The 25,926-nt window shown below is 42.7% G+C and overlaps 4 protein-coding genes across 5 annotated transcripts; 1 reads left to right on the top strand and 3 right to left on the bottom strand.

Annotated features, from left to right (window-relative positions):
- The first annotated feature begins 1,747 nt into the window (after nt 1-1,747).
- LOC123135719 (GTP-binding protein 4) lies at nt 1,748-9,567 on the top strand. The gene is made up of 14 exons (XM_044554905.1): nt 1,748-2,052; nt 4,182-4,305; nt 5,038-5,158; nt 5,272-5,336; nt 5,411-5,524; nt 5,699-5,773; nt 6,454-6,492; nt 6,634-6,705; nt 6,867-6,980; nt 7,387-7,458; nt 7,566-7,602; nt 8,340-8,452; nt 8,612-8,821; nt 8,959-9,567. The coding sequence occupies exons 1-14, from the start codon at nt 1,889-1,891 to the stop codon at nt 9,052-9,054; spliced, it is 1,416 nt and encodes a 471-aa protein (XP_044410840.1). The 5' UTR covers nt 1,748-1,888; the 3' UTR covers nt 9,055-9,567.
- Nucleotides 9,568-12,716: 3,149 nt separating this feature from the next.
- Nucleotides 12,717-15,258, bottom strand: LOC123135718 (AT-hook motif nuclear-localized protein 20). Of its 2 annotated transcripts, XR_006466145.1 has the most exons (3): nt 15,009-15,258; nt 13,631-14,772; nt 12,717-13,178 (listed from the first exon to the last, which is right to left on the bottom strand). XR_006466145.1 is itself a non-coding variant. In XM_044554904.1 (2 exons), the coding sequence occupies exon 2, from the start codon at nt 14,599-14,601 to the stop codon at nt 13,753-13,755; it is 849 nt and encodes a 282-aa protein (XP_044410839.1). In that variant the 5' UTR covers nt 14,602-14,772; nt 15,009-15,258; the 3' UTR covers nt 13,456-13,752. The 2 variants fall into 2 exon arrangements, 1 of the variants encoding a protein (XP_044410839.1); XM_044554904.1 differs by lacking the exon at nt 12,717-13,178 and having other exon boundaries at nt 13,456-14,772.
- Nucleotides 15,259-20,419: 5,161 nt separating this feature from the next.
- Nucleotides 20,420-21,460, bottom strand: LOC123138790 (LOB domain-containing protein 29). Its single transcript, XM_044558669.1, has 2 exons — nt 20,927-21,460; nt 20,420-20,788 (listed from the first exon to the last, which is right to left on the bottom strand). Exons 1-2 carry the CDS (start codon nt 21,269-21,271, stop codon nt 20,420-20,422), a joined length of 714 nt encoding a protein of 237 aa, XP_044414604.1. The 5' UTR covers nt 21,272-21,460.
- Nucleotides 21,461-24,894: 3,434 nt separating this feature from the next.
- On the bottom strand, nt 24,895-25,461 carry LOC123138789 (uncharacterized). The gene is made up of 2 exons (XM_044558668.1): nt 25,105-25,461; nt 24,895-24,968 (listed from the first exon to the last, which is right to left on the bottom strand). The coding sequence occupies exons 1-2, from the start codon at nt 25,397-25,399 to the stop codon at nt 24,895-24,897; spliced, it is 369 nt and encodes a 122-aa protein (XP_044414603.1). The 5' UTR covers nt 25,400-25,461.
- Between the last annotated feature and the right edge of the window lie 465 nt (nt 25,462-25,926).

The raw sequence follows: 25,926 nt of genomic DNA, 5'->3' as shown, positions 1-25,926 counted from the left end.
TGAAGCATGAGCTCACCAAGCACATCGGTGTGGATGCCCACTTTGTGCGTGCTACTGTGCAGAATCAGACTCTCGCTCTTCACTATGTGCCTTCTGACTTATAGTTGGTGGACTTCTTCACCAAGGCACAAACTCGAGCGTTAGCATGTCTTTTTTCTCTCCAAACTCAGTGTTGTTGACCCACCATGAGTTTGAGGGGGGGTGTTAGATGTGTATAATTTACTTTTTGCATATCTTCATTGTATAAGGGGTTTTCCTGCATTTTACCACACATGTATATGTATTGGCCTTTGTCCCTTAGTCAATATTAATTGCTCATTATCCAACAAGCTGGACACCTAGCGTCAATATTATCACAATATTAAAACACGACGCTGAAGTGAGCAATTGCCTAATTCTTCTGCCCCAGGTGCAAACTCTCCCAATCCTTACTCATGAATGGGCACACCGACCGTTATTTTTGCTGATACCCCATACATTGTCAGATTTTCAAAGATTTTATAAAAATCTCATACAACCTGATATAGGAATCGTACCAATGATAAAAATGTCAGCGATGTTCTTGTCCCCTCCGAGACGTTGTAGACGCTCGTGGTGACGAGGCTCCTGTAGAACTTCTCTCAGCATGGCCTTCGGTCCAGCGAGTCGTCGCCGGAGAGGAAACACGTAGAGACTGCCTCCTCACCGGATCGGGTCGGAGCGGCGCCCCGAGAGAGACGCCCCCTCGATCTACCTTTCCCGGTGTGGTACATCTGGACGAGATGTGGCCGTGGTGGATCTGGCCACCGCCCCGCTGACTTGCTCGACTCAATCTGGGAAAAGAAGGTGAGTGGAGGGCGGCGCCGGCGGGGGAGAGGGCGGGCCTCTGGGTGGGGGAGAGGGCGGCTCTGCAGAGGAGAAATAGATCGGCGGCTACAAAGGCGGCTGGGTCGTGGTTATCGTCCTTGTGTGTCGTCGGTGTGTTGTGTTGTTTTATTTTATCTCTCCTCCCATGTATCCCCTGTATCTCTGGTTCACTTGAGCCCATCTTGCGAGGCTGCAAAGCCTTATAGGCAAATGAATACAATTCAGGTGGGGAAGTTCTCTCCCTCCCCGGTGAAAATTCAAAAAAAAAAGAAGGCCTCGCTGAGTCGGGCTCGTTTTCTTCCGTCCGTTTTTTCGTTCGTCAGTTTTCGACCGAGTTTTTCTCGTGCGAGGGAGATAACTACGTGGTCTTCGTTGGTTTTTTCTTGGTTGCGACGGGATCGTTTCTTACCCGGGAGGTGTCAGGAGAGAAAAAAACTAGCAAAGGTAGGTGGGAGGTGGGACGAAAAAAACCCAGGATGGACACTATCAGGCTGGTCACAATGGGGAGAAACTTAGGAGTAACATCACACACTCCAATACAACTTTGCTTATGTGTCACATATTTAATGAAGAGAGAGGTGCTTGTGGTAACTAGCTAAGTTACCGGAACATCACACACTCCAAGAAACAATGAGTCTATAACCTAATAAATACATTGTTGCATGACACTATATAAATGTTCCTACCCACTGTGAAGGTAGTAACATAGTCTAGGGAAGTGTGTAAGTTACTAGACTATGTTCTTGCCCATTGTGACCAGCCTCAACTGCTCCGAAGTAGAGATATTGCGCGATGTTTTTTTTTTGAGAAATAGAGATATTGCGCGATGTGAGTGACGGCGTTGTGGTTGGGCCAGGCCCACTACCTAAAGATTCGCCAGGAAACCTAGAACCCACAGGCATCTTCTTCGTCCAGCCTCCCTCCCCTCATCCAAAAAAATAAAAATAAAAGAGGAAAATTCTTCGCTCAGCCGCCGCAACAAATCCATTCCCCCGCTCCCCACGAGCTGTGTGCGTGCTGAATCGACTGCGCGTGCGTAGCCATGGCCTGGCTGCCCTCCGGCGCGGCGGCCGGCCCGGCGCTGCGGGGAGCGCGAGCCTCTCCGGCGCTGTCGTCGGGTGTGGCGGCCGCCGTCATGCTCTACAAGCGCGCCCTGCCTCCGTCCTCTCCGCTGCACTCCGCCCGCCCGTCCGCCGCGGCTCAGAGGTCAGCCCCTCATTCTCCGCATGCGGTCTCCCCGGAACGGTGTGCGTGCGTGCGCCCCTGAGCTAGATTTTCGCTATCCCATTACTTCGACTTGGGACTAGAGGCGCCTTCTCTTTGTACGTAGGCTGGGGAAAAAATGACTGCTTGGTCTATGAGATGTGGTTACACAGAAGCGAAATTAGTACTAGTAATTTTAGTTAGTGCACTGCATTCGTTTCTGTCTTGCTATCCATGATTCCAATGAAAGCCAATAACCAACAGCTAAAAATCAGCAGCAGGTTAGCAAACATAAAAAGTTCGATGTTGGCTCAGCTACAGGACCAGAGGGAGCTACTCTGTTGGAGAGGGGGGAGAAGGAGGGGGAGCACCAGAGCAGAAATCATGCGTTGTTGCCGGCGAGCTGCTTCAGGAGCCCTGAGCCCACCACCGCCGGCCGCTGCTGCTGCTTGCTGCCGTTAGGGGGAGTCAGGGACGACAGGGAGGAGGTGAGGATGAATGAGCTCTGCAGCAGGACTGCTGGAGCAGTCCTCAAGCTTGCCGGCGGCAGTACTGGAGCCTGAGGGGGAGGAGCGGAGGAGCACTCCACCGCCTGCCGGCTGCTGCTGGCCTGCTGCTGGAGATTGAGACGGGGAAGATGCGAGGAGCACAATGCCATCTTGCCACCGATGAGATGCTACTGGAGCCTGAGAGGGGGAGGAGGCGAGTAGCCCACCACCGTCTTGCCGCTAGCTGCCAAGATTGAGTATGAAAGGGAGGAAGAGGATTGGGAGTTGAGTCTGTACAAAGGGATTGGGGTAGGCTAGTGTTAACATATGCCCCTTACTGAGCTTCGACTGGGCTGGACCGTATCAAGGAAGTATCAGGGAACGTGTCTGCATTTATTTTATTGCCTATATTCACCGATACTGGCATTGATACATATCAGGACGTTGGGAACGAATCTGTATCAAATACGGTATCCGATACAGACACGCTGGTGGCTGGACGTATTGGTGTTTTTTAGAAGTACTAATGATGGCCCTTTAGAGGGCAGGCCTGGCGCAGTGGTGAAGTCCTCCCCACTTGTGCCAAGAGGTCCTGGGTTCGAACCAGCCTCTCTGCATTGCACTTTGCAGGGGTAAGACTAGGTTCCTATAATCCCTCCCCAGACCCCACCTTGTGTGGGAGCTTCTATGCACTGGGTCTGTCCTTTAATGATGCCCCTTTCAAGAGAATAGAAAACTTCTGCTCGCAAATTACATCTGTGCACTTTATTCTATAGTTGCATTTGCATAGTCACAAAAACAATTGTGCACCTTATTCCATAAATCACATGCAGACCTGGGTCGGAAAAAAAATCTCCCCCATTTAGGTCGATTCAAACTATTTAGTCTGTGTATTTCCTGTGTTTATTGCACACATTCTTTTCTTCTACATGTGTTACCTCTGGAATTCTTATTTATGTGATACTCTCTGTTGTTTTGTTATTCTGAAATAACCACTAAGCATAGCATATTTATTTTGATAGACCGTGGCATTGTAAATCATTTATTCTTTTTATCCATGGTAATTAGCTAAATATAGAATTTTACAACCATTGACAACCGTATGCTGAAATAAACACTAAGTATATCACAGGAATTCAAATATAGAATAATCTCCCGGTCTTGAATTAAAAAAAAAGTCTTGAGCTAAATCTTTTAAATCCAGCAGTATAACCAATATATATATATATATATAGCATGCTGTTCTCCACCTAATAATGTTATTTTTCTATTTTGTTCCAACCCTTTTTTGTCAGTTTTTTTGTGTCGTAATTCCCTTTGCTTGTGTGTGCACATAATCAAATCGTACTTAGAATGGGCTGAAAACAACACCATCACAAATGAGCCAAAGGCAAGAAAATGGTTTCTGTCTAATAGTTTTTGTTGATATGTGACCGCAAAGATTTTCTTTACCCATTCAATCCTAGATTATAATTGTATATCAGGTGTTAGATGACAATGAAGATTGAGAGCCCATAGAGCTTCTCCAGTCTGAATATACTTTTAGAATATGAACTCTGTTGATGCAACTATATTTATCTTTAAATTATTCATTTCGTTATTGCTATTCTGAATATGTCTTCATCTTTGGTACTTGGAACTCAGGTTTTTTTGTCAACTCTTGGAACGAGGGGCTTCTACGGTCTACTTTGGTCGTTGGGTCCATTCTGCAACATGCAGTGTTTCTGTAGATGACAGACCACATGTAGAGTTAACAGATGGATCAAATGTAAAAAATTTCAAACCCTTCGCCGAGCATGTCTTTTTGAAATTTATTTCGTGTTCCATATTCAGAGATTTATTGTCGCATGCATTGCTGTCATGAAAAAAGTACTTGTATAGTGTGCTTACCTGTTGTTTCCTTATTTGCTATATTTCACATTTTGGTAGTCATCATTTTGATCCAAAATTTTAGCATATTCTTGATTGCCAAGATTCCTGTGTTTTATTTTTGTTTTGAGACCATATTTTGTTGGTGTCTATTTGTTCCTCTAACTTCTCTCGCCCGACTGATCTGATTCTTGTATGTGCACCTACATTCATATTTAGCTTCCTCAAAGTCTTAAGATCCTGTTTCTCTGTATAATGTATTAAAAAATAATCTCATGTGTATTTTCTAGTTTTTTTTGCATTTTCACTTGAATTTTCTTTATAGCCAGAATTTCTGATCTGCTTAGTGGTTATATGGTAGGAGTGTAGCGGGGCTTACTTTGTGGGTGTCACTGGGGTCGTTCATAAGCATATCGAAGCTGCATAATCTACAAGAACCATGATGCTGTAGTGTACTTGACCAGTCCTAAATAACAAAGAGCTGGTTAATAGTGTAATATATATAAACCTCAAGTGCTGTGAAACAGAGTTTCTCTGCTTCTGACCTAATTAATTCTTGGCACCTCAAGAGCTGACATGTACTTCGTGCATTTTGTAAGTTTCTTTTGTTTGCTATTATATATGCATTCAGGAAGATCTTGTGCAAAAGCGTGAAATGGTTGGTGCATTTCAAAGAATACCTATGGTGATGCCTGCAACTGATATACTTATGTCAGCACAAAGAAAATCAAGAAATGTGCCACCCACGAAGGGTATTCTTCAATTTAACATATATTTTAGCATTTTTTTTCCTTTGTAGCTACTATGACATTTCACATACAGTTCTGGGTCAGCTATTTTGTTTTAAGATCCATATATTCTGCAGGTATACAAAACATAGCCAAGCGTGAAAGAAACAAAGGTGCAAAACAACTTGATGCCTTAATGAAGGTAAGTCCTCCATGTTGTTGTACTGCCAACTCAAATAGTTCAACTTGGTTACTGAGAACTGTTTTGTTTTTTAGGAACTTTCGGTGCCACTGAGAACTTATACTGAAAACTTCCCTAGAAGGAGAGATTTACATCCTTATGAGAGATCTCTCATTGAGTTGACCTTTGGGGAGGGATATTATGAAAAGGTACTGTTCTTATGTAAGTTGCCCCTCCCGGTTCTGAGTATAAGCGCTGGACTAATGATTACAGAACAAATGTCAAACCTAGCAGTGTTGCTAACTCTTTCAATTATATTTGTCATGAAAGTTCTTCATATTACTTCTTAAGTTATTGTAATTTTATTGGTAGTCCTATGACAGGTACTAGGGCGAGTGGATGCTCTTAGGAAAAAGATAACTTCTGTCGGGAAGCAACATGCTTCTGTCTGTGCTAAGGTTAGCATGACCTTGAAGGATTACCCCATCTTCATTTGTTGAAACCAAACATTATCCTGTCCTTGATAACTCAAAGAAAAGGAAACCTCATGTTGAGAAAAAGCACAACCAAAATCCAGTAATCACGTAATGAAGTATCCAAGTACAACAGCCTAAAGAACAACTACAATAGGGTAAAGGAATGAATAGAAATTCAACGACACGAACATTAGAAAAAGGACAGAATCAGACCATCTGCCTCCAAACTGGTCACACCCATATGCTCTGTTAACTTTATTCCCACCTGTATCATCTTGTACCACTTCATGTATTGTTTTTACTAAGCATTTGACAAGTGTCTTACAAACACATTTGGAACTATTAACTATAACCATTGATGACACATAAAGCCATTTATTTTTCAAAGTTAGATTGGTGTTCTGATAGGAAATGATTACAATGAGCACATAATGTAGGGAAGATGATCACACTGCATATGCACCGACATGCTCGGCAAGGTACTTTGGTCGTCCACTATGGGAACGAGGGCAATTCAACAGCCTTTTAGTATGCTATTCATTGTTGTTTACTTACTAAGCCTAGATAGCCAAACCCTAAATGTTGCGAGCTTCTTCTCTTTCAACAAAATAGTAGCATAAATTTTGTAAATTTGATTCACGATCTACATTTGATATTGATAGTCTTTGACGAAGCGTGAAGCAGAGGAGCGACTCACTGAGGTTTGTTCAAGTTTAAGCACATATAAATAAGTGTCTTCCTAGACTCAACTATCTTTTGTTTTTTGTTCAAATGTATAATCAGTTTATTTACACTTCTTTCTCTGCTTGATGAGTTCTTTGGTTGCATCTAATATTTTTTAGGGTCGGAAGGAACTTGAAGAAGTTTTTCAGCGTGGTCAAAATGCAATTGAGGATTTAATAAACGTTGCAAAGGTAACATTCCTTACTTTATCATTGGAGATTTTTGTGGGCGAAAAACCAAGAAAATTATTATGGTGCCTCATAATTTCTTTTTTCACACTTATTTAGGCTTCTAAGATTTCTATTTCACTTATTATGCTATTAAGCACTGACTGATCAGTAAGCTATTACAGGCTTTGCGTTCTATGCCAGTTGTTGATCCACATATACCGACACTTTGTCTTGTTGGATCACCCAATGTGGGGAAGTCATCATTAGTTCGCATATTATCCACTGGAAAACCAGAGGTGAGCATATCTCTAAGCAGTGAATAATGCTTATTGCTTGATTTATCTGTAGTGTAGTTTGTCGGTAGACACAGCTTCCTGATAATTCATGTATTACTCGTTAGTAATTAAGATTCTAAACAACTATGCTTATTTACAATTCTTCGAAGATGGCAATTTTTAGTACTCTTGCCTTATTCATTATTAATGCTGCTTTTTCTAATAGTTCCTCCATTGTATAGCACTAAGGCTTCTTGTTTTAGATTAACATCAAAGCACAAATGTTCTAATTTACTTTTAACCCATGTTGACAATGTTCTTTGTCTGGCCTTAGCCTAACTGAGTACCTTGTAGCCTCTACTCTCCTTTCTTTATATCAATATAATTTTGTGTTTCTGTTTTCTTATTCTACCTCACCTTTCTGCAGGTCTGCAGCTACCCTTTCACAACAAGAGGGATTCTAATGGGTCATATAGTATCCAATCATGAACGTTTTCAGGTTCAAACATGCATTTCTATTTTCTCCACTCTTCAGAAAAAAAATAATGCTTATTTCCTCCTTTCCATCTAAGACCTGACGCCACTGAACAACCAAAATATTTGTAGGTTACTGACACTCCGGGGCTTCTCACAAGACATGATGGTCAGTCAAACTTCCCTTATTAAAGTAGTCATCGTAAGCTTTTAATAAAATAAATATGGGAAATTGGAACCAAGTAGACAAGGATGTGATTCCCTTTTACATAAAGTTTGCAGTGGCATGGTTCCTAGTTTTCCTGTAGAATGTACATTCATAACAAAATGTTCTCTAGTAAGTAACATTTGCCAACACCATATAAGCCTTTCTTGGTTGGGAAATGCCCTTTGGTTCCTGGGGTGTATATACACCTGATATGGGAAAAACAAAATAATTAAAAAGAAGTCAAAAAAAGTATAGAAGATTTTTTTTGGAATAAACATGACTTTCTTTTGCACTAGTATATAAACTTCCGCAAATAAAAAACACCGTTGACTTCAGGGAGAAAAAAAAATTGTTGCTATATTCAAGTCACTATTCACATTTTTTGGGTCTATTTCTTTTTTGCCCTGAAGTCAACAGGGGTTTTTCTTTCGTGGAACTTTTTTATGAGTACAATAGAAGGTCAAGTTTATTTCAATAGTATTTTCAGAATTTTTTGACTTTATAATGATTTTTTTTCCATATACGGTGTATATACACCCAGGAACCAAACGTCTATCCTGGCTTGTCCAACTTGTTCAGAGGATTGGGTCCTTATATGTTCTCTGCACTGTATTAATTCCATGTTCTGTGCTAGGCTTCATTGCACCTGTACTATACCGGCATTTCCTTTCTCACATCCCTTATTTTGTGGCTGACAGATGACCGGAATAACATAGAGAGATTGACACTGGCTGTCCTTGCTTACATGCCAATTGCTGTTCTGTATGTCCATGATCTATCTGAAGACTGTGGGACTAAGGTGGCTGATCAGGTGCATCTTTGATTTACCTCTCCATTTTCTTTTCTTTGTCACTTATAGATTCTAGCTTCCCAAGATCAAACAGATGATGCAGTCGGCCGGTCAGCCCATGGGTTTCGCATTCTCCTACTTGATTGGTTGTACTAAACACAACTTCTTCCTCCTTCGCAGTACATCACGTACAAGCATATAAAGGAGCGGTTTGGCGACCGTCTTTGGATCGACGTCGTATCCAAATGCGATCTTCTGGACAGGGCCACACCCTCCAGGTTCGACGATGCCGCTGACGATGGCGTCGACGATGAATTAAGGAGATACAGAGAGTTTGGACCAGAAGACGCCATCCGGGTGTCGGTGCAGAGCCAAATCGGAACACAAGAGGTCAGCAAAACTCATGGCTGCCTTGTTAGTTATGAATCGCCTTATCGGGCGGGCGGTTACTCGCCTATTTATGCGATTGTGAAAGTCATGACCGTGTCCGGGCTAATATGTTGTATATGTCTCCATTTTTCTCCCAGCTAAAGCAAAGGGTGCATCATCTGCTAACCTCTCAGAGGGCCCGGATCAAAGCCGACGGGGGCGACAACGAAGAAGCCGTCGGTGAAGTCAGATAGATAGAAAGGGATAGTGTTGAATAATATTGTTGTAGCTTACCTGTTCTTGTGGAGCTGATCTGGTCAGCCTTATCTCATGCAACATGCATGGCGCATCACTCACGATGGGGCCATTCAGTCAGCCAGGTTCCTCCCTGGAGCGTTCGACCAGCTTGAACGTCGAGCTTCTGATCCAGCGCCGTCTTTCTGCTGACCGGTGGACGCGCACGGTCAGGCTGGCTGTTGCTCTCGAAGTAGACCTCTTCAAACTTCTCCACCGACCTGTATGTACGACATTTTATATAACCAAAACGGCCGTCCATATGTATGGATGTACTCCCTCCGTTCCTAAATATTTGTCTTTTCAGAGATTCAAATGGACTACTACATATGGATGTATATAGACATGTTTTAGAATGTAGATTCACTCATTTTGCTCCGTATGTACTCACTTGTTGAATTCTCTAGAAAGACAAATATTTAGGAATGGAGGAAGTATCATATAAGAGCAACTTCAGCACAGTTGCCATATCAGACCGAACTTCATAATAATCCTCTGTGTGAAAGTATCTTTCTTAGCTCGAGCTCAACTGCTGAATCGAAAAAAATAGGATTTTTTTTCAAAAGAATTACTGATTTTTTTGGCAATTTTTTAGTAGTGTTTGTTTTTCGAGAAATTGCATCATGAAATCACATTGGTGAAAATCGTGAAAAAAAAAACAAAATTAGAGCTGCAAAATGTGTTCCAAAGTTCCATTTTCAAAGCATCGATGTTGTTATTTTTGCCATGACTTTCATGGATGCGATTTCATGATGAAACTTTGCAAACACAGCAAATATTCCTTAAAGTTCGCCAAAAAAAATCAGATTATATATTTACTTTTTTCTGAATTTACTGTTAATCCAGGAGCATATGAGCACGTGAGTAGATACTCCACGTCCCCACCTGCGTGGCATTTTTCTTTCAGAGAGTCGGTGTGAGTGGCCGTCCCGTTCTCCATCGCCGTAATGTTTTAGAGGGCGCTGCAATAACAAGGCCACCCGGCCCAACAAGTTGATGATTATCCTGGCCAGGTCGCTCCAGGCCCAACTATCTAAAGTACGACACCACACAGAGGCCCGTTGGCCCACATTTTTATCCTTTTCCCTCTCTTCTACATGTACTAGGTACTGTAGTAAGTAACACCAATCTAAACAAAGCTAGTAAGTTACACGTGAGAGTAAGTGCGACTGTATATTGATAAACCAAGTTATAATGTACAAATATATAATTTTTGAAGTCACATATCCATGAAATATAAGATATAGGTTTAAGTGACAGACAAGTAATCAATTCCACTTTAATTTACTAGCAAACTTCTCATCAAATCATAAGGTAAACCACGAACAGCCTTTGATAAATATTTATTTATACAATGCTGTTAATATGAGCAAGTAAATCACAAGCTAACTAGAATATTTATATCCCGTTGCAAAGCACGGACATTGTCCTAGTAATAAAAACAATAGGTCGGGAACATTTGGCAAGTATGCATCTCCAACAACAAACAGAAAAACAATCGCCAAGAAAAAACAGACAAGTAACTAAAAATTAATAATGATGGCTCCAGCCGCTTTTGTTAATATCCTTGAAACAACAAACATCTCTCTATGTATACCCGTTTTGTGCGAAAAGGATTAGATTTGTCATAAAATACAAAGCATCTCAAATATAATTAAAATTACGTCGACGTCCGTAGACCTGCGAACGACCACTACTACCACCTGAACTAGCGCTCTGGATCATATTGCCGCTCTCATATCGGAGACGCCTTGACCATGCCGATGATAGCCAAGAAGTCTTCGTGCACGTGCTCACAAGGACTAGCGCTCTGGATCTGTAGTCGTCGTCGTTGAACCCTCTTGCATAGATCTGAAGTACTTGACACCAAATCTCGCCACATGACGAGAACCCTGACCTCACCACCCCAAGGAGACGACAATAATTTATGCTCGAGCTCCGTTGACTACGTCTAGACGGACGAACTAGATGAGGATCGAAGCTCGGAAGACAAACTTAAAGAAGAAGAAGCACCGCGCCATTCGCCCGAGCACCACGGCCGCGAGAACTAAAAAATGCTAACCTAATTTAATAACCGGAGCTAAGGCACCGGAATTCCCCTCCTCCACCGGCCGCTAGAGCGGCAGCTAGAGGGGAGGCAAATCCACGGGCTCACTGGTAAAATCTGATTGGACGAGTCTGGCCTAGCCGCCTAAGGTTAAGGTTAGGGGAGGAAACCGAGACCACCTAAGGTTAAGGTTAGGGGAGGAAACCGAGACGAAGTCCCCTTTTAAGCTTTACACGTTCCCTACTTATACATATACTTCTATGCATGAACGTACATGCAAGTATGTACGGACTATAATAATGGAATAACGCACACACATATTTGAAATTAGTACAGGCATGCACCTCTAATCTATCCGTCCCCTAGGTAGCTAGGGTGATACGTACTATTTTCATTCAGCAAAATCAACACCAACGTGCACTAGGATCAATTTGCTCTGGGTTTCAAATTTTGATTCCATGGGGGCAGCTGCTGGCTACTCAACCTTTTTCAATGTCGATCTGTCCGATGCAAGCACGCGAGCGAGACGAATATTGGACCACGCCATTGTATACTCTACTGACAAGTCTCATGCCAGAGTAGTATACACACCGTACTGACTTACTTTTGACTATCCAAAATAACGCTTTGACCATATAATTTATGTTATTACTTAAAATAGCCCCCATCAAATATATATTTTCAAAACATTTCCGTGTTGTTATAAATTTGTAACCGAATAAACATTGTAAGGGAGATTCACGGTCAAAACATGAATTTGGACACTCAAACTACGCCTTATGTTTTGGTTACGGTAGTGGTTCGGTCAATCAAACTTTTGAAGTTTTAACATGTTGGGATTTTTCTCCTGTCCAAGACAACTATATTGCGAATGCACTTAACCCCAAAAAAGTTTTCTCATTGTTTTTTTACATGGTAATACCTGTCTCGTTTATATAATAAAGATCGTTGTACAAGCCATGCAAACACTGACTTGACAATACCTGAAAAGACAGTAGAACGCTAGCCTTTGCACAAAAAAAGACCAACCAAGAAAAAAAATTACAATCAAGATCGAAGAATCATCTGAGCTTGACACCAACGCCCATCACCTGCCTCTGCCGCCAGCACATCAGCCACCAAAGGAAAAAAATGATGAATCACCTCCTCACTCGAGCTCGAAGCGACTCCATCGCTGATATGCAGCTTTGCGGACCTTGAACGGTGGCTCAAAGGTGAAACGGTTACCGTTGAACGAATCAGACCGGGACAACACCCCAAACACGCCATCGAACTTCAGATATGGCACCCCCACACGACTAAGACGTCAGAGGAGACAACCGTACCTGCCATCCACAAACCGTGAACCCAGCACGCGATCCACCTCTTCCAGATGTCATCGATATAGATCACAATCTGCATCCACTTTTGGACTGTCTCCCAAGCTCCGTGCCAGTGCCGGAGCAAACGCTGTCGCAACGCTGGAGCCTGAGAACACAAGTCCACCGCGAAGATCCCGCCGCCACCACGCCATCCTTACTTCAACAGACTAGTTTCCAAATTCATCCCCAACCATAGAGCCGATCGCCTCGTTGGGGAAGGATATGAAGATTCTTTATTTAGCGTCGCCATCATCGTCGCCGAAGCCAAGATGAACAGCCTAAAAACCTAAGCTACCATGGCTTAAACTATCCACACGCGTGGATCCGGCGACCCCCCTCACCACTGACGACCGAGATCTTCGGCGAGGGGAGTCGTCGGAGGACGGCGACAGAAGAAGACGCTTCTGGCGGCTACGCGAGGACGCCCTTTCTTTCTTCGGGAGGTAGAATGAAGCACAATTTTTTTTTCATTGTTTGGTGCTACAAAACCATACACCCTCAAAAACAAAAAAACTTCGAACTAAAAAAAACACAACCATGTTAAAAAACATTTCATTATACCAAATTCTCGTGTCTTTCCTAATCCTATCTTTGGGGATCAGGAGAATAAAGAAGTCCCATAAACTTGATGAAATGACTACACATGGCCACCTTGTGCAGTCATGGCAACATCAACCTATCATAACATTGCGAAGAATGTGGAATGAGATTCAGTAACCAAAAGATGAGCAGCATCAAGCGATTAAAATTTGTGGAAAAATGACTCAACTAAAGTTTAGTTTAATCAAACAGAAGATTCAGTTTCATAATTATCTCATTATAGACATTTCTCAGCAATGTCAGGCTTCTTGTGCTCATACTACAATTGCATTAACTAGTTTAAGTTAAAGGAACTTTGTGAATTATGCAGGGAGAATATATATGCATGCAATAATCAGAGAGATGGGGGTATATATAAGAGACATATACACTTGGAGAATTTTGTTTTTACTGTATGATCACTAACCAATCTGCAGCCAGTAAAAGGAGCTCATTTATAATTCCTCATACATGAATCGGAGGAAGCAACTCCAAGATGATTTTTGGCAGATAATAAGCAAAGCAAAATCAGAGATTCTAGTTACTTACCAGCTGCTAAATATATGCAATGCAAGTCTAGTTATTGGTAGGATGGATTTCGATGAGGATGAGGGGAGCTGATCTTGATGCTTGGAAACGTCGACTACTCCTGATTGAATGGTGCTAGGTAGCTAGTAGGGCAGCCGTGCATGCGCCGCCCATTCCGGCGCCGCATGCCCACCGCCTCCAGGCATCAGGTTCGGCGGCACGCCGTACATCGGCATCCCCGCGGCGGAGGGGTCGCCGGCCATCATCGGAGGGACACCACCGCCGGGGGCTCCGTGCATGCGGGCGGCCTCTAGCTGGTGATCCTCCTCGGCGTCGTCCAGCGGCAGCCGCTCGTAGGTGGCGTTGGCGAAGGTGGATGCGATCACCATGACGGGCCCCGCGGCGGTGAGCGCGCCCACGACGCTGCCCCCGACCACCTGCCCCTGCCCGCCGGCGAGGTACACGGTGAGCCCGGTGGAGCCCGGCGGCGAGGGCCCGGGGAGGAAGGTGCCGGAGAGGGAGAGTATCTCGAAGCGGCCGCGGAGCGCGACGACAGCGCCGGGCGCGGCGGGCTGGCGCAGGGCGACGTCGGCGACGGCGCCGGCGCCGCTGAGCACGCAGACGCCGCGCTGCCGGCGGCGGGAGAAGTGCGCGATGGACTCGGCGACGTCCGCGCCGCTGGCCACCTCCATCACGTGGCTGCGCAGCGCGTTCGGGCTGTCCCGCGTGACGAAGATGGGCGGCTTGGGCTTGTTCTTGGACCCCGCCGGCCGGCCGCGCGGGCGCCGGTTCGCCGGCACCACCACCGCGCCCTCCTTGGGCTCGTGCTCGTCGTCCTGCCCGCTCCCTCCGCCGCTGTGGCTGCTCTCCCCGTCCACCTTGGGCGCCGCCATGGCGTCCTCCAGCTGCTGCCGGTTCTGGTTGCCGGCGAGGCCTGATGCAGCTGCCGGCGACTCCGTCAACCGCCCTTCGTCCCACCACCTGTTGGCCATCTCTCCACCTAACCTAACTCTGTGCTAGCCTATAGCTTGCTTCCTTCCTCGATCTGGTCTTCTTCTTCCTTGTGTAGTTCCAACTTCCAACTTCCAAGGGCGGCTAGCAAGCTTTTTTGATTAGTTGACTTCTTGCCCAGCTAGTTTCACTTTCACCATGATACCCTGGATCTGAAATTGAGCATACAAATGAATATCAGAGAAGCTTCATGTCAACACACAAGAGATCGAAGAAAACGTGCTACAAATATAGTTGTGATTCAGCATATGTGTGGGGATTGGGAATCAGCTCCTTGTTAGCTTTGGATTCCATGACCAAGAAGAAGATGGAACTGAAGGGCCCGGCTGGGATCGAAAAACCCGATCGATCTAGCTAGCTAGGAGAAGAAGGATAATTGTATCCGTACCTTATGCGCCATGAAATTGCAGCTAACCAAACCAGCTAGCTCCCATCAATGGATCTAGTATGAGATTTTGGTTGCTCCTTTTTCTTGGGGGGTCGATAAAGCTAGCTAGCTAGAGGGTAGAAGAGGACGACCAAGACTTGCTTGTTGCAAGCTGAGTAAGCAAGCAAGCTTTGTCATGGAGGGGGCGCATGAGGTGTGTTGATAGGTACCTTCTGGTTCTACTTGTTCAACACCTGCCTGCAAACTAATTTGTTAAGTTAAATATAGATCAATCCATACGCATGTTATGCATACTAGTATATGTATATACGATCAGTATGTGTACATGATGTCATTGTTTTTAAATTTGCAAAGGCTAAGCGCACCCCTAAGTTGGTTTACCTATATTTTACAGTGGGTAACGTGGTGGGGGGTACAACTCCCGGACATACAAAACTGAGAATACTTTGTATGATTGCATGGACCACACGCTATACGTACTCTGGCACCATTTTTATAGCAAGGTATTTTCAAAGCTGCATCTGAGAATATGCTTAAAAATTAAGCTGGCTATCCTGCTACCATCACATGTGGATTTGCACACATTGCCAGCCCAACCAACCAGTTTATTACCCAATTCGTGTATATAAAAATATAAATGATCATCGAGCCAAGTATCTACCGTGTACAATAGTCAACTTACTGAGTGGGCACGATGTGTGGTAGGTTGGACGGGAACTTTTGGTTCCTGCGTGTATATACACCTATATGAAAATAAATAAATTAGCAATTCAACAAAAAGTCAAAAAAATCTGAAAATATTTTTGAAATAAATTTGACCTTCTATTATACTTGTTAGAAAATTTTCACAAAAATAAAATCACCCTTTGACACTTTTTTAAAAAAGACAAATTTTTGGTCAAACTAGTGTGAATAGTGACCTATAATAGCAAATAATATTTGTCTTTTTTCCCTAAAGTCAATGTTGGTTTTTCTTTCGTGAAAATTTATATACTAGTGCAAAACAAAGTCAAGTTTAATCTAAAAATAATTTTGAACTATTTTGACTTTTTGTTTAATTATTAAAAAAAATCCCATATATAGGGTGTATATACAACAAGAAACCAAAAGGAAATAGTGGTAGGTTCTTTTACATAACACGTATGTAGGCTCTATGGCATTCTTGCGGGTTTGGTGGGAACCCGGAGATGCGCGCTTCTGAGCAGGCTTGATGAAGGTGAAGAAGTATTTCTCCCGTTTTAGAACCTCCACTATCAAAGATGGCTCACATATAGTGATAAGACTCGTGGTAGGAAAATGCCCCGGTTCGTGGCGTAGTACACATGGCTTTTTCGTGTTGTGCGTCATAACATGTTACTATTGTAAAAGTCTTGGATGTCTCACCGTCTAGTATGGCCTTTCGGCGTGTCTAATTAGGCCGCATCTCATAGCATGGAACACTAGCTAGTGGTACCATAGATTAATTTCTATGGTTTCATGCACCACTATTGGTGCCCTTTTTTAGTTGATTGTATTTTCGTTGCTGCCACTAAGTATACACTTAAAAATAAGTCACCTGCCATCAAATGCGTGGATTGACATACATGACCAGCCCCTACCAACTGTTTATTTATGTTAAATATAACATTTACTTTTCAACGCCATGATTCTGAATACTTTACACAAGCTGATTTGTATACAAAATGGAAATAATAATCGATCCTATTAAGTAGAGAAATCTAGGGTATACAATGGTCAACTTGTTCTTTTTTCTTTCTAGACAGGAGATTAAACCCATCCTCTCAATCAAATGGATGCACATAGCCATCTACTCATCAACTAAAATTGTGTTACAATACACCATGTATAAATAGGTTATCACGATATCACGCATCAGAGATATCAACATATACTGTAGTAGTGCCCAAAGATTGTGTTGTTGATTAAAACATGCGAACACTTTAAAAAATCTGGACTGGCTACTTCTTTAAGTAAACTTAATTTCCAAATTAGACTACAGATAGCTCCAAACAGCTAGTACCACGTCAAGTATTTCTGAACGAAGGTTGTACTAATTTGTGTTTCTTGATCAAGTTACATTCATCTCAGAAGTCTACACATATCCGGTGGAATGTACTCTTTGCTGAAAGGTACACTTATTATTGGACGGTCTCCGCTCAAATAATCGTTTTCCCTTTCCGTCCCATGAGTTCTGCTTTGCCACATTCCCGTTGTTTTTCTGTTTGCCAAATGAAAAGTCTTAGCCCACCACCTCTACCGCCTCACACCTCCTTTTCTCAAACTAGCTCACCAGTAAACCCGCCGCCTCTTTCAGTATTGTCGTTGCCTCTTCAACAATTAATGTCGTTTTTTCGCACCATTCGCCACAATCTTTGGGCACTAAAACCATGTTCAACCTACATATTACAACATTACTATCCATCAACTTGAAATGTAGCTGCAGTTGCATCCGCGCCATTGATCATCCTCCACTCTGTTGTAACAACCCTGGATCTTGCAAGTTGTGGGCATCCTCAAGATCTAAGAGCAGGTGAGTGTGTAATAAATATAATATTTACTATAAAGACATGAAGAAGCCGGATTTCCTCTCCAATAATTGTAACTTATTGCTTCTGATCCAAAATGCAGGTCACTATAGAAACTTTCTAGTTAAACATTTAAGGTTGACCATCCATAAAAAAATAGCGTCAACACCAAGTAAATACTACTCCCTCTGTAAACTAATATAAGAGCGTTTAGAACACTACTTTAGTAATCTAAACGCTCTTATATTAGTTTACAGAGGGAGTACTAAATTTATCATCTATATAGAGTTAATGAGGAATTCAGTGTGTGCGCCTACAAAGCAAAAGAATAATAAGCTAGTATATGTTCTAATGGAATGAGGGCTTAGGCTCGAGTGATGTTAGAACATGCAAGTCCCAATTAGTAGCTAGCTTTGCTCTCCGGTTAGTTAAAAGTAGAGAGAAGTAGTGATAAGATTCCTTTTGGCTCTATTAGTGGTGGTCCTAAGCACAAGTTGCCAAGTAACACTACTAGTATACTAACTGATCCACTACGTACTAACCAGGCCAACTACTAATCAAAGATCGATGATCCTGCCTGTCATGGTCATGCATAGTTTGTTTATCTGATTAATCTTGCTTGTTGGTTAGTTTAGAGTAAGCTTTGCTTCTAAACTCGACACGCGTACTCGGTCATGCTAAAGGCAGCACAACTTGCTAGAACAAGAGCTTACCCATTCTTCCCTAAAAAATCAACTTACCTATTCTCCTTATAACACGTTGTAGAACAAGTAGATGACAACGTAATCCTAGTTGTCCATATGTAGGGGTAAATGGAAGGAGTAAAATATGTTTTGGTCTCTCAATTATTGCCAAGGTTTAAATTAATTTTAATACGGGAACTTTTGGTCTCTCGATGGTGCCAAAATCATACTGATTATTTTAAAAAGAATTCAAGGGAGTCCCCAAAATATAATTGTGAATTTGGATTTATGCCTAGGAGAACTTGACTTAGATGGTGGAATTATATATCCTCCTCAACTAAGTGAGCTAGTCTCTCCACGCAAAAATAAAATGAGCTAGACTCTGACTTCTTAGAACCATCAAGGATTAATCTTTTTCCCTATGTAAAAAATCACAGGAAAATGAGGTAAATTAAAAAGACATATGTGAAAAAACAAAAAGGCTAAAGTTTTTCTATTAATTTTTTTAACTAAGTTAAAGAAAAAAACGTGGGGAAACCAGATTTTGGTGTGTGAAAAATAGAATAAAAATAAGGGAAAACCACGAAAGTATAAGTTTTCAAAACGCAAAGAAGAAAAACGAGGAAATTTGAGGGGAAATACAAAAATAACTAATAAATAGGTGAAATCACGAGTGTCAATGGTTTTTGTTGGATGCATTTATTGTGTTCCATGGTTTTCTTGAATTTTGTCGGCAAACTCCAAATCTTTTCCAGAGTATTTATAATTGTTTTTCATTTTACATTCCCTGGAATCATACTAGATAGTATTTGACTGCATAACTTTTAGATATTCATTTTTATATTTTGTTGATGTTTTTGTTCTCATTTTGCCGCGCTTGAAACCGCAACGTGTCACCATAAAAGCAATTGTGTGGAGCTATAGGACAAATGTAGACGACTTTGACACTCAAGGTACCAACTTTGAACGAGTTAGAGTTTCCTTTTATCTTGTCGGTAGTTGAGGAAGTGCAACTCTTATTTTGTTTGCTTTTGGATGAAGGTTGATTAATTAGAAAACAAGTTCAAAGGTTTTTTTTTCCTTTCTCAGGGTCAAGGCAGGGGACACTGGGACAGTCTATTTTTTTTTAAGACCAGGCATCATGGGTCAGAGCTGAGTTGAAATGTACTTGGAAGCCCATTCGACAAAGTAGGCCTTCAAGCTTGGAAGCCCACCCACCCCCCATAGGCACAGAATAGGCCCATACTCCCACGGTGTTCGACCAGTCGGCCGGCCGGTTGAATGCCGCCTCCGGCGATCGCCGGCGTCCGAGCCTCAGATGTCCCCGACCCGTTGGATACGAAATGCCTCGCCTGCCAGCACTATGCAACCCAGCCGCAGTGCAGGCGTGCAGGTCAGCCTACCTCTACTCTGAATCCAAGTACCATCCACCACGAACACAACCTGTTCGACGGAATGCCTCCTAATCCACAAAAACCATGGCCGCCATTTTGCTAATTAGGGAATGCATACCACATATCCTAATGAATTCCATCATAATCCTAGGCTTTTTTTCTGCTTTCTGACTTTGTCACACACCTATGAGCCGCCATTCGGTGGCATGGCCACGGGCAGTTTGGCGTCTGTGTCATGACCCTAACTAGTAATTTAGTTGAGCTCAACAGAATCGCATCTTAACTTCCATTCCACGTATTGGTTTGGAATGTGTGAAATGAACTTGACAGAAGAAGCTTGCTTAGCTCCACCATCATTGTTATGTTTTGCTTTGCTGTTTCCTGTCTTCCCAGTTTCGCATGTTTTCCAGCCCAGTTGATGTTGCTTCTTTTTCGATCCCAAAGATAAGGCACTGTTATGTCATCCCTATCGTTTGGACACGCACACGACAAACTACAATGTTAATTATGATTCTCTAAGCACGAAACTTCTTTCTGGGTTTCACTAAACCAAATGTCTGGCTTGTAGGCATTGGATTAATGATCAAAGGAGAGAAAAATATAGCTTGGCCAAGTCACGACAGCTAAAAAATCATGATGAAGCATTTCAGCATACTTCAACGATGGTTAGCAAAAACCATGTCTTCTACACCCTGCTTGATTCAGCATTTTAGTACAGGCTGCTCATGGAACATTCTAGTTTTGCAGTTACCAAACACATGATGTGACACACCTAGTTGACATATGCAAAGGCAACCGACTAGAGGTCCTCAGTGCCAATAATTCCCATTCTCTTGCAGATATTCTTGGATATCAACAGGAAACATGGTGCTACTGTGGATACCATCATCATTAAACGGGGCTGTATAGTTAGGTGTGTATACATGTGAAATGTTGTAATCCTGAGAAGATTGCATGGAATTGCAGGTCATAAGGCCATTTCCAAAGTAGCTCTCGCTCTCACTCTTTACAGAGGGGCATAATTCTGCTGGCCGTGGCATCCTGGCTTCCCCTTTCTGGCAAGCCATAACCTCAGCCTTAATACTGTCTTCTTCAGGGCTTGATGCGGAATAAGTATTTGTGTACCCTTGTGGTGCCTGGGCCTTTAATGACTCCAACTGTGCTTGCAGATTCACAGCCTAAGAGAACATCACATGACATCAGTTTTGAGTTATTACTGTCCATGCAATTAGCAGTTCACCAAATGAAATTTCAGAAAGCAATAGAATTGTTGTTGAAGTCAGTGTGAGTGCAGCACTAATGCAGAACTGACTAACCTGCTGCTGCAGAGCAAATATGTGCGCGACGCAACCATAGACAGGATGATGTAGCCTGGCCTGTGCCTCGTAGGAGATGGTGGCTGCAGCCTCTCTGCGGTCGATCGCCGGGAGGCTCGTGAGGAGCTTTGAGACATTGCTGGCACCAAAGACCTTATGGATGGCTCCAAAATGTGCAGCCCCTTGCTCATGGCAGAAGTGTGGGGCGAAGACACACCCATTCACGCACTTCCTCCGAAGGAACTTGCATGCGCCGCATGGAGAGGAAAACCCTGTCATTGCTCCTGCTACCTGATCGATGTTGGTGGTGTATTCTTGTTCCTTGCAGCTTGTGAAGTGAATCATCAATCCTTCCCATTTATAAAGGCTACTCTAGCACTAGCAGTGGGGTACATGCCGGGGTTAGCTTAGTTTGTTGAATAATTAATCAGACACGGTCTCCCTAATGGCCTGCAGATTCCATTATCCAAAAGCCAGGTTCCCAGTTCTATACCAATCTGACATTCCTTTCAGAAGGACTCAAGCGACAAAGGAGGTAACAATAACCCGGCCCATTTGTGGCTTGAGAGACTTTATTTTACTATTGGTTGTTGGATGAGTTTATGAGGTGTTCAACTTCTCCTTTCTTTTTAACATGATGAGTACTATCCTTACGGGCGTCAAAATGTCAACTTCAGGAATCAATCAATGAATTAAAAGGCATTGAGCAAAAGGTTGAGATTGGGGAAAGCTGGTAGAATGAACCAAAGAAAATAACTGCTGTTCAACCTATATGTACTCATTCTCAAGCCCATCTCAAGCCGCTCACCACGTAATGTTGTGAGATGATTATGCGACTACTCTACGTTCATTTAATCTGATGTGTCAAACCGCTGATGATGCGCATAATACTCTGTTAAGCAACCTAAGTATACCCTTCTAACTGTACTTTTCCTCTGTTTTTTTCTGCCTGAGACTTTAATAGTTGTAAGGCAGGTTATTTAATACTTTGATTTTTCTTTTGTATATCAAGAGTGCCCGTTCTTCTTGTTTATTTATTTATAGATTTATTGGCAAACTACTTATACCTTTTTTTTCATAGACATTTACCCTGCATCTATGCTATTGGTCCTGGCAAACCAATATCACTTAGAAATGAAGCTAGGTGCCCAGAACTGACCATGTATTATTTTAGTTGTTTACCTTATGCAAGTTTCATTATTTTTCGTTCTTCTTGAGTAGTCATAACCTATAAACTGTACTTCCACCATACTTGGTCACCCAAGTGCATCTTTGCTTCTAAAAGGAATTAATATTAAAACAGTAGAAGTAGCATTCAACAACCACAAAGGTGTTGCTTTCCAGAGTGTAGAAAGGAAAAGATGCGGAGTAGAGTCACAGTCACTAGTTGCTTTTAGTGACTCCCAACTAAGATGCATTGTAGTCTCACTCTGGCATACTACAAAATACAACCAATGATGATGCGTTGTTTCTAATGACATTTTTCGTTTTGATTTTGTATGATTCTACTGATTCGATTGGTTTCATATAATATCATGTCAAAGACATAAACAATCTTGGTTATCTCACATGCTCTATGTACATAGGTTCCCTGAGTTTTCTCCCTGAAGAAGAATAAGATGATTAATTACAGGACTTGGTTCGTACACCCGCTCTCGCAGCTAATTAAGTTCCCCATGCCTCCACCCAACCGAGTGAAGTGGATAGTAGGTCCAGAAAAGTGGAGGCAGCCTTACAGAGCTCAGCTGATTATTGTAAAGTAAGTGTTTTTTGGTTTTTGGTGCCTTTCTTAATAGCTGCCATGCTTATGGTATGGTATATGATTAGCTTGCTAATGAATGATTAACACCCACTTAATATTGAATTTTGGACAAGGCAAAATATATGATTGCATTCCATGCTTTCCAGTTTCCACTGAACTTGGGAGTCCCAGTTGCTAATGGACGGTAGATAAATGCTCTGTTTCATTGCGTACTGATGCAGGTTTAGTTAGTGCAAGTGCAAAACTCTTGCAACCAGGTACACATCCTTGATCTCGAATCCTTCCTGCGTGCACAAATCTACTGTTTGCGTGGATACATTATATTTTTCGGCACATACATATGAACAAAAAAAGAGCACTTGCACTTCATTCCACTTTACAAAATGCTTGTTTACCACTTCTTTCAAAGTTGCCGTGTCGCTTCCCGGCAAATAAAATTTGTTCTTATTTGTTTTAGCTAATGACAAATAGTGTTTTCATTGCATTTTTTTCTCGTCCAATCAATTTCTAAAGGAAAACCATGGGCTCTCAGTGGAATGGGCTGGGATACTGAACAGGGCTGATAAAGTGTCGCTGAGATGGGCCGCTATTGGGATAAGGAGAGTGGTTTTTCAACTCCCGGGTGCCCTTCATGACAGTAAATTAAAAAACAGAAAAAAAAATCTGAAATTTCATGCCATCAAATAAAATTTTGTACGTGCTTGCAAGCTTTCATGCCTAAAAAAACATTTGATGAACTCTACACAATAAAAGGATTTCACTGCTCAGAGTTTTGAGGACTTTTGAGCACTGATTTTGTTTCTCATGTGTAGAGCTCATCGGATGATATTTCTCGACAAAAATGAACAAGCACCTAAAACATGTGAACACGTTTGTTGTCACAAATTTTCTGTTTTTCGTTTTAATTTACTGTTCATGAGGGTGTAGGGAGTAGGATGTAGGGACAACCGGGAGATAGCAGACCTTTCTTATAGTACATATATGTTTGACAGGTGGTATTGCTGGCTCTTCAGTTATCTGAAGTTACATTCGAGTGGCTGAGATGTGTCAAACACACATCATATCTGGCCGGCACCTAGCCGCACCTATCCTGTTATCTTGTTTGCTTCGGTTGTTAGGAGTCCTAGTTAGATAGACTAGGCTGTTGAGGTTTATCTCTAGCTAAGATCTTCCTTTCTCTCCAAGATGTAATCTCCAACAACTTTGTATGCGCTGTACAGGGAGGTGCGCCCCTGCATATATAAACACGTACACGTCGCCCACATCGGGTAAGACGTTTCGGCCATCGCACAAGATGCAGAGAGTAGTTGGTGTAGTTTCTTCCATTTGTATGCTCGCCGTGGAGATGGACCCTCTATACGTACCATGCACGGTCAGCTATGGAGTGCACTTGTAGGAATTAATCAGTTTTTTGCTAAATTCATCAGTCAATTGATCTTGCTAGCACTTTAGTGTGCGCCCATGTTGTATCAGCATTTAGAAACTTAGTTCTGAGTTCTGACCAATGAATGCTGAATGAATCCCATCAGTAGTCTGGCCTGGGAGTTGGGAAGAAGTTCCTGTAAGCTGAACCAAATTGCACCTGCCTTAGCCCTGGTGCTATTTGCTACTGTTTATATACAGGGCCGGGTTTCGGCGCTTTTTTGTCTTCTTTGATGAGAAATAAAATGGCTCGCCTGTTCCTGATGAAAAAAAAAACGTCGCATTTGCTGTTGCTTCTGAAGAAATGATTTAGTTCTTATCAGGACAGGGATAGGTAAAACAATATTAGCCTTGATTTGCCTCTGTACATCGATTACCGCCTTTGCTTTTAAGTTTCAGTAGCAATACTACTTTGCTTGTGGTATGTTTTTTCCTTGTTTCTCTGAGATGTGGCGAAGGTTTCCACGGCTTGGGTAACATTTGAACTTTAGCTCGTCTATGAGTTAGCTTGAGATGTTTGTTTTCACTTCTTCCTTGCAAATTAAAAAGGCAAATAAATTTTGGTAGTCATGATCGAATCAGGTGTTGGCCAAATCAAATTAACATCGATTAAAATTAATATTGATATGCCTCTGCATTTAATAGTATAGATGACATGACAGACACAGAAACTCATTTTATTGGTAGCTGCCACAATCACAGCAGTTCAACATCGTATATATACGATCCCATGATCGACAAGCTAGCTCTTAAAATCCTTTTCTCCTCTAGAGCAGCTTGGAAGCTAATTATGGGCCTTGTGGCTCCATATCTTCATCTTGTTGCAGTTCTGCATGCAGAGGTCGGCGTCAGCTGCATCTGCAAAATAGCAATGCAAGAACCACAGAAATCATCAGGACAAATGAAGAAATGATTGCTTTCAAAAGTGAAAGAACACACGGATTCAACTCATCAAGAAGAAGAAGAATGTGATCAATGTGGTCTGATGTCTTACCGGCTGGCGCCTCTGAATAGTCGCAGATGTGTATCTTGCAGGCCATCCTGCATGTGGCAGCCGCAGAGCCGACACCGTTGCCGGCCTGGTTGGTGTTGGGGCTGCACTTGTTGGCGCAGAACGGGATGCAGAGCCAGCGCGGCACGCCGGGGCTCCTGCACCCAGGGTAGCAGTCGTTGAAGCACTTGCAGAAGTCGGACACGGCGGACACCTGCTGCCGCTGCCCGGACGGCAGCACGAGGAGGAGCATGATGCACAGGGCGGCAATGGCTGCCGCTCTCTTCTTCACCTCCATCTCTTTCTTCGGGACCAACGAACGATGCTTCTTAAGGATCAATAGGAGAAGGAAGGAAGGGGACTGCTGTTGGTGATTGGTGACTCTGCTAGTCAGTGTGTGTGTTCTTATAGGGGGCGCTGGAGGTCCGAGGGCAAAACTGACATTTGGCCCGGATAATTCGTAAGGTAGCTGAGCATAGTATTTCGCTATTTCCATGGCAAATCAAATGACTATGATTTCGTAGCGCTGCATCACGGCTCGATTGCGTGGCATGTTTCGGAGAATGGGTGGTGGCCAGGTGGAGTGCCCTCTAGTCAGTTTTGCCATGGTATGTATTCATTTTCTGAACATATCAATCACTATATATGAGAATAATCTCGGATCTTAAACTGATTAGATAAGCCCTTCTGAAGATGTTTGTGTTGATGTAGAAAGAAAACCGAATGCAGTTTCTGATACATTGCTGTTTTCATATAACAGTGGAGGCTATCCTATGTTTGGTAATATCTCTTCAGCTGTACAGCTGCGCGTGAGAGGAATCAGAT

This window comes from Triticum aestivum, chromosome 6B, assembly GCF_018294505.1.
Source record: "Triticum aestivum cultivar Chinese Spring chromosome 6B, IWGSC CS RefSeq v2.1, whole genome shotgun sequence".
In the NCBI taxonomy this organism is placed as follows: domain Eukaryota; kingdom Viridiplantae; phylum Streptophyta; class Magnoliopsida; order Poales; family Poaceae; genus Triticum; species Triticum aestivum.
Note: the sequence above shows the minus strand (reverse complement) of the source record. Positions and strands in the feature narration are given on the sequence as shown.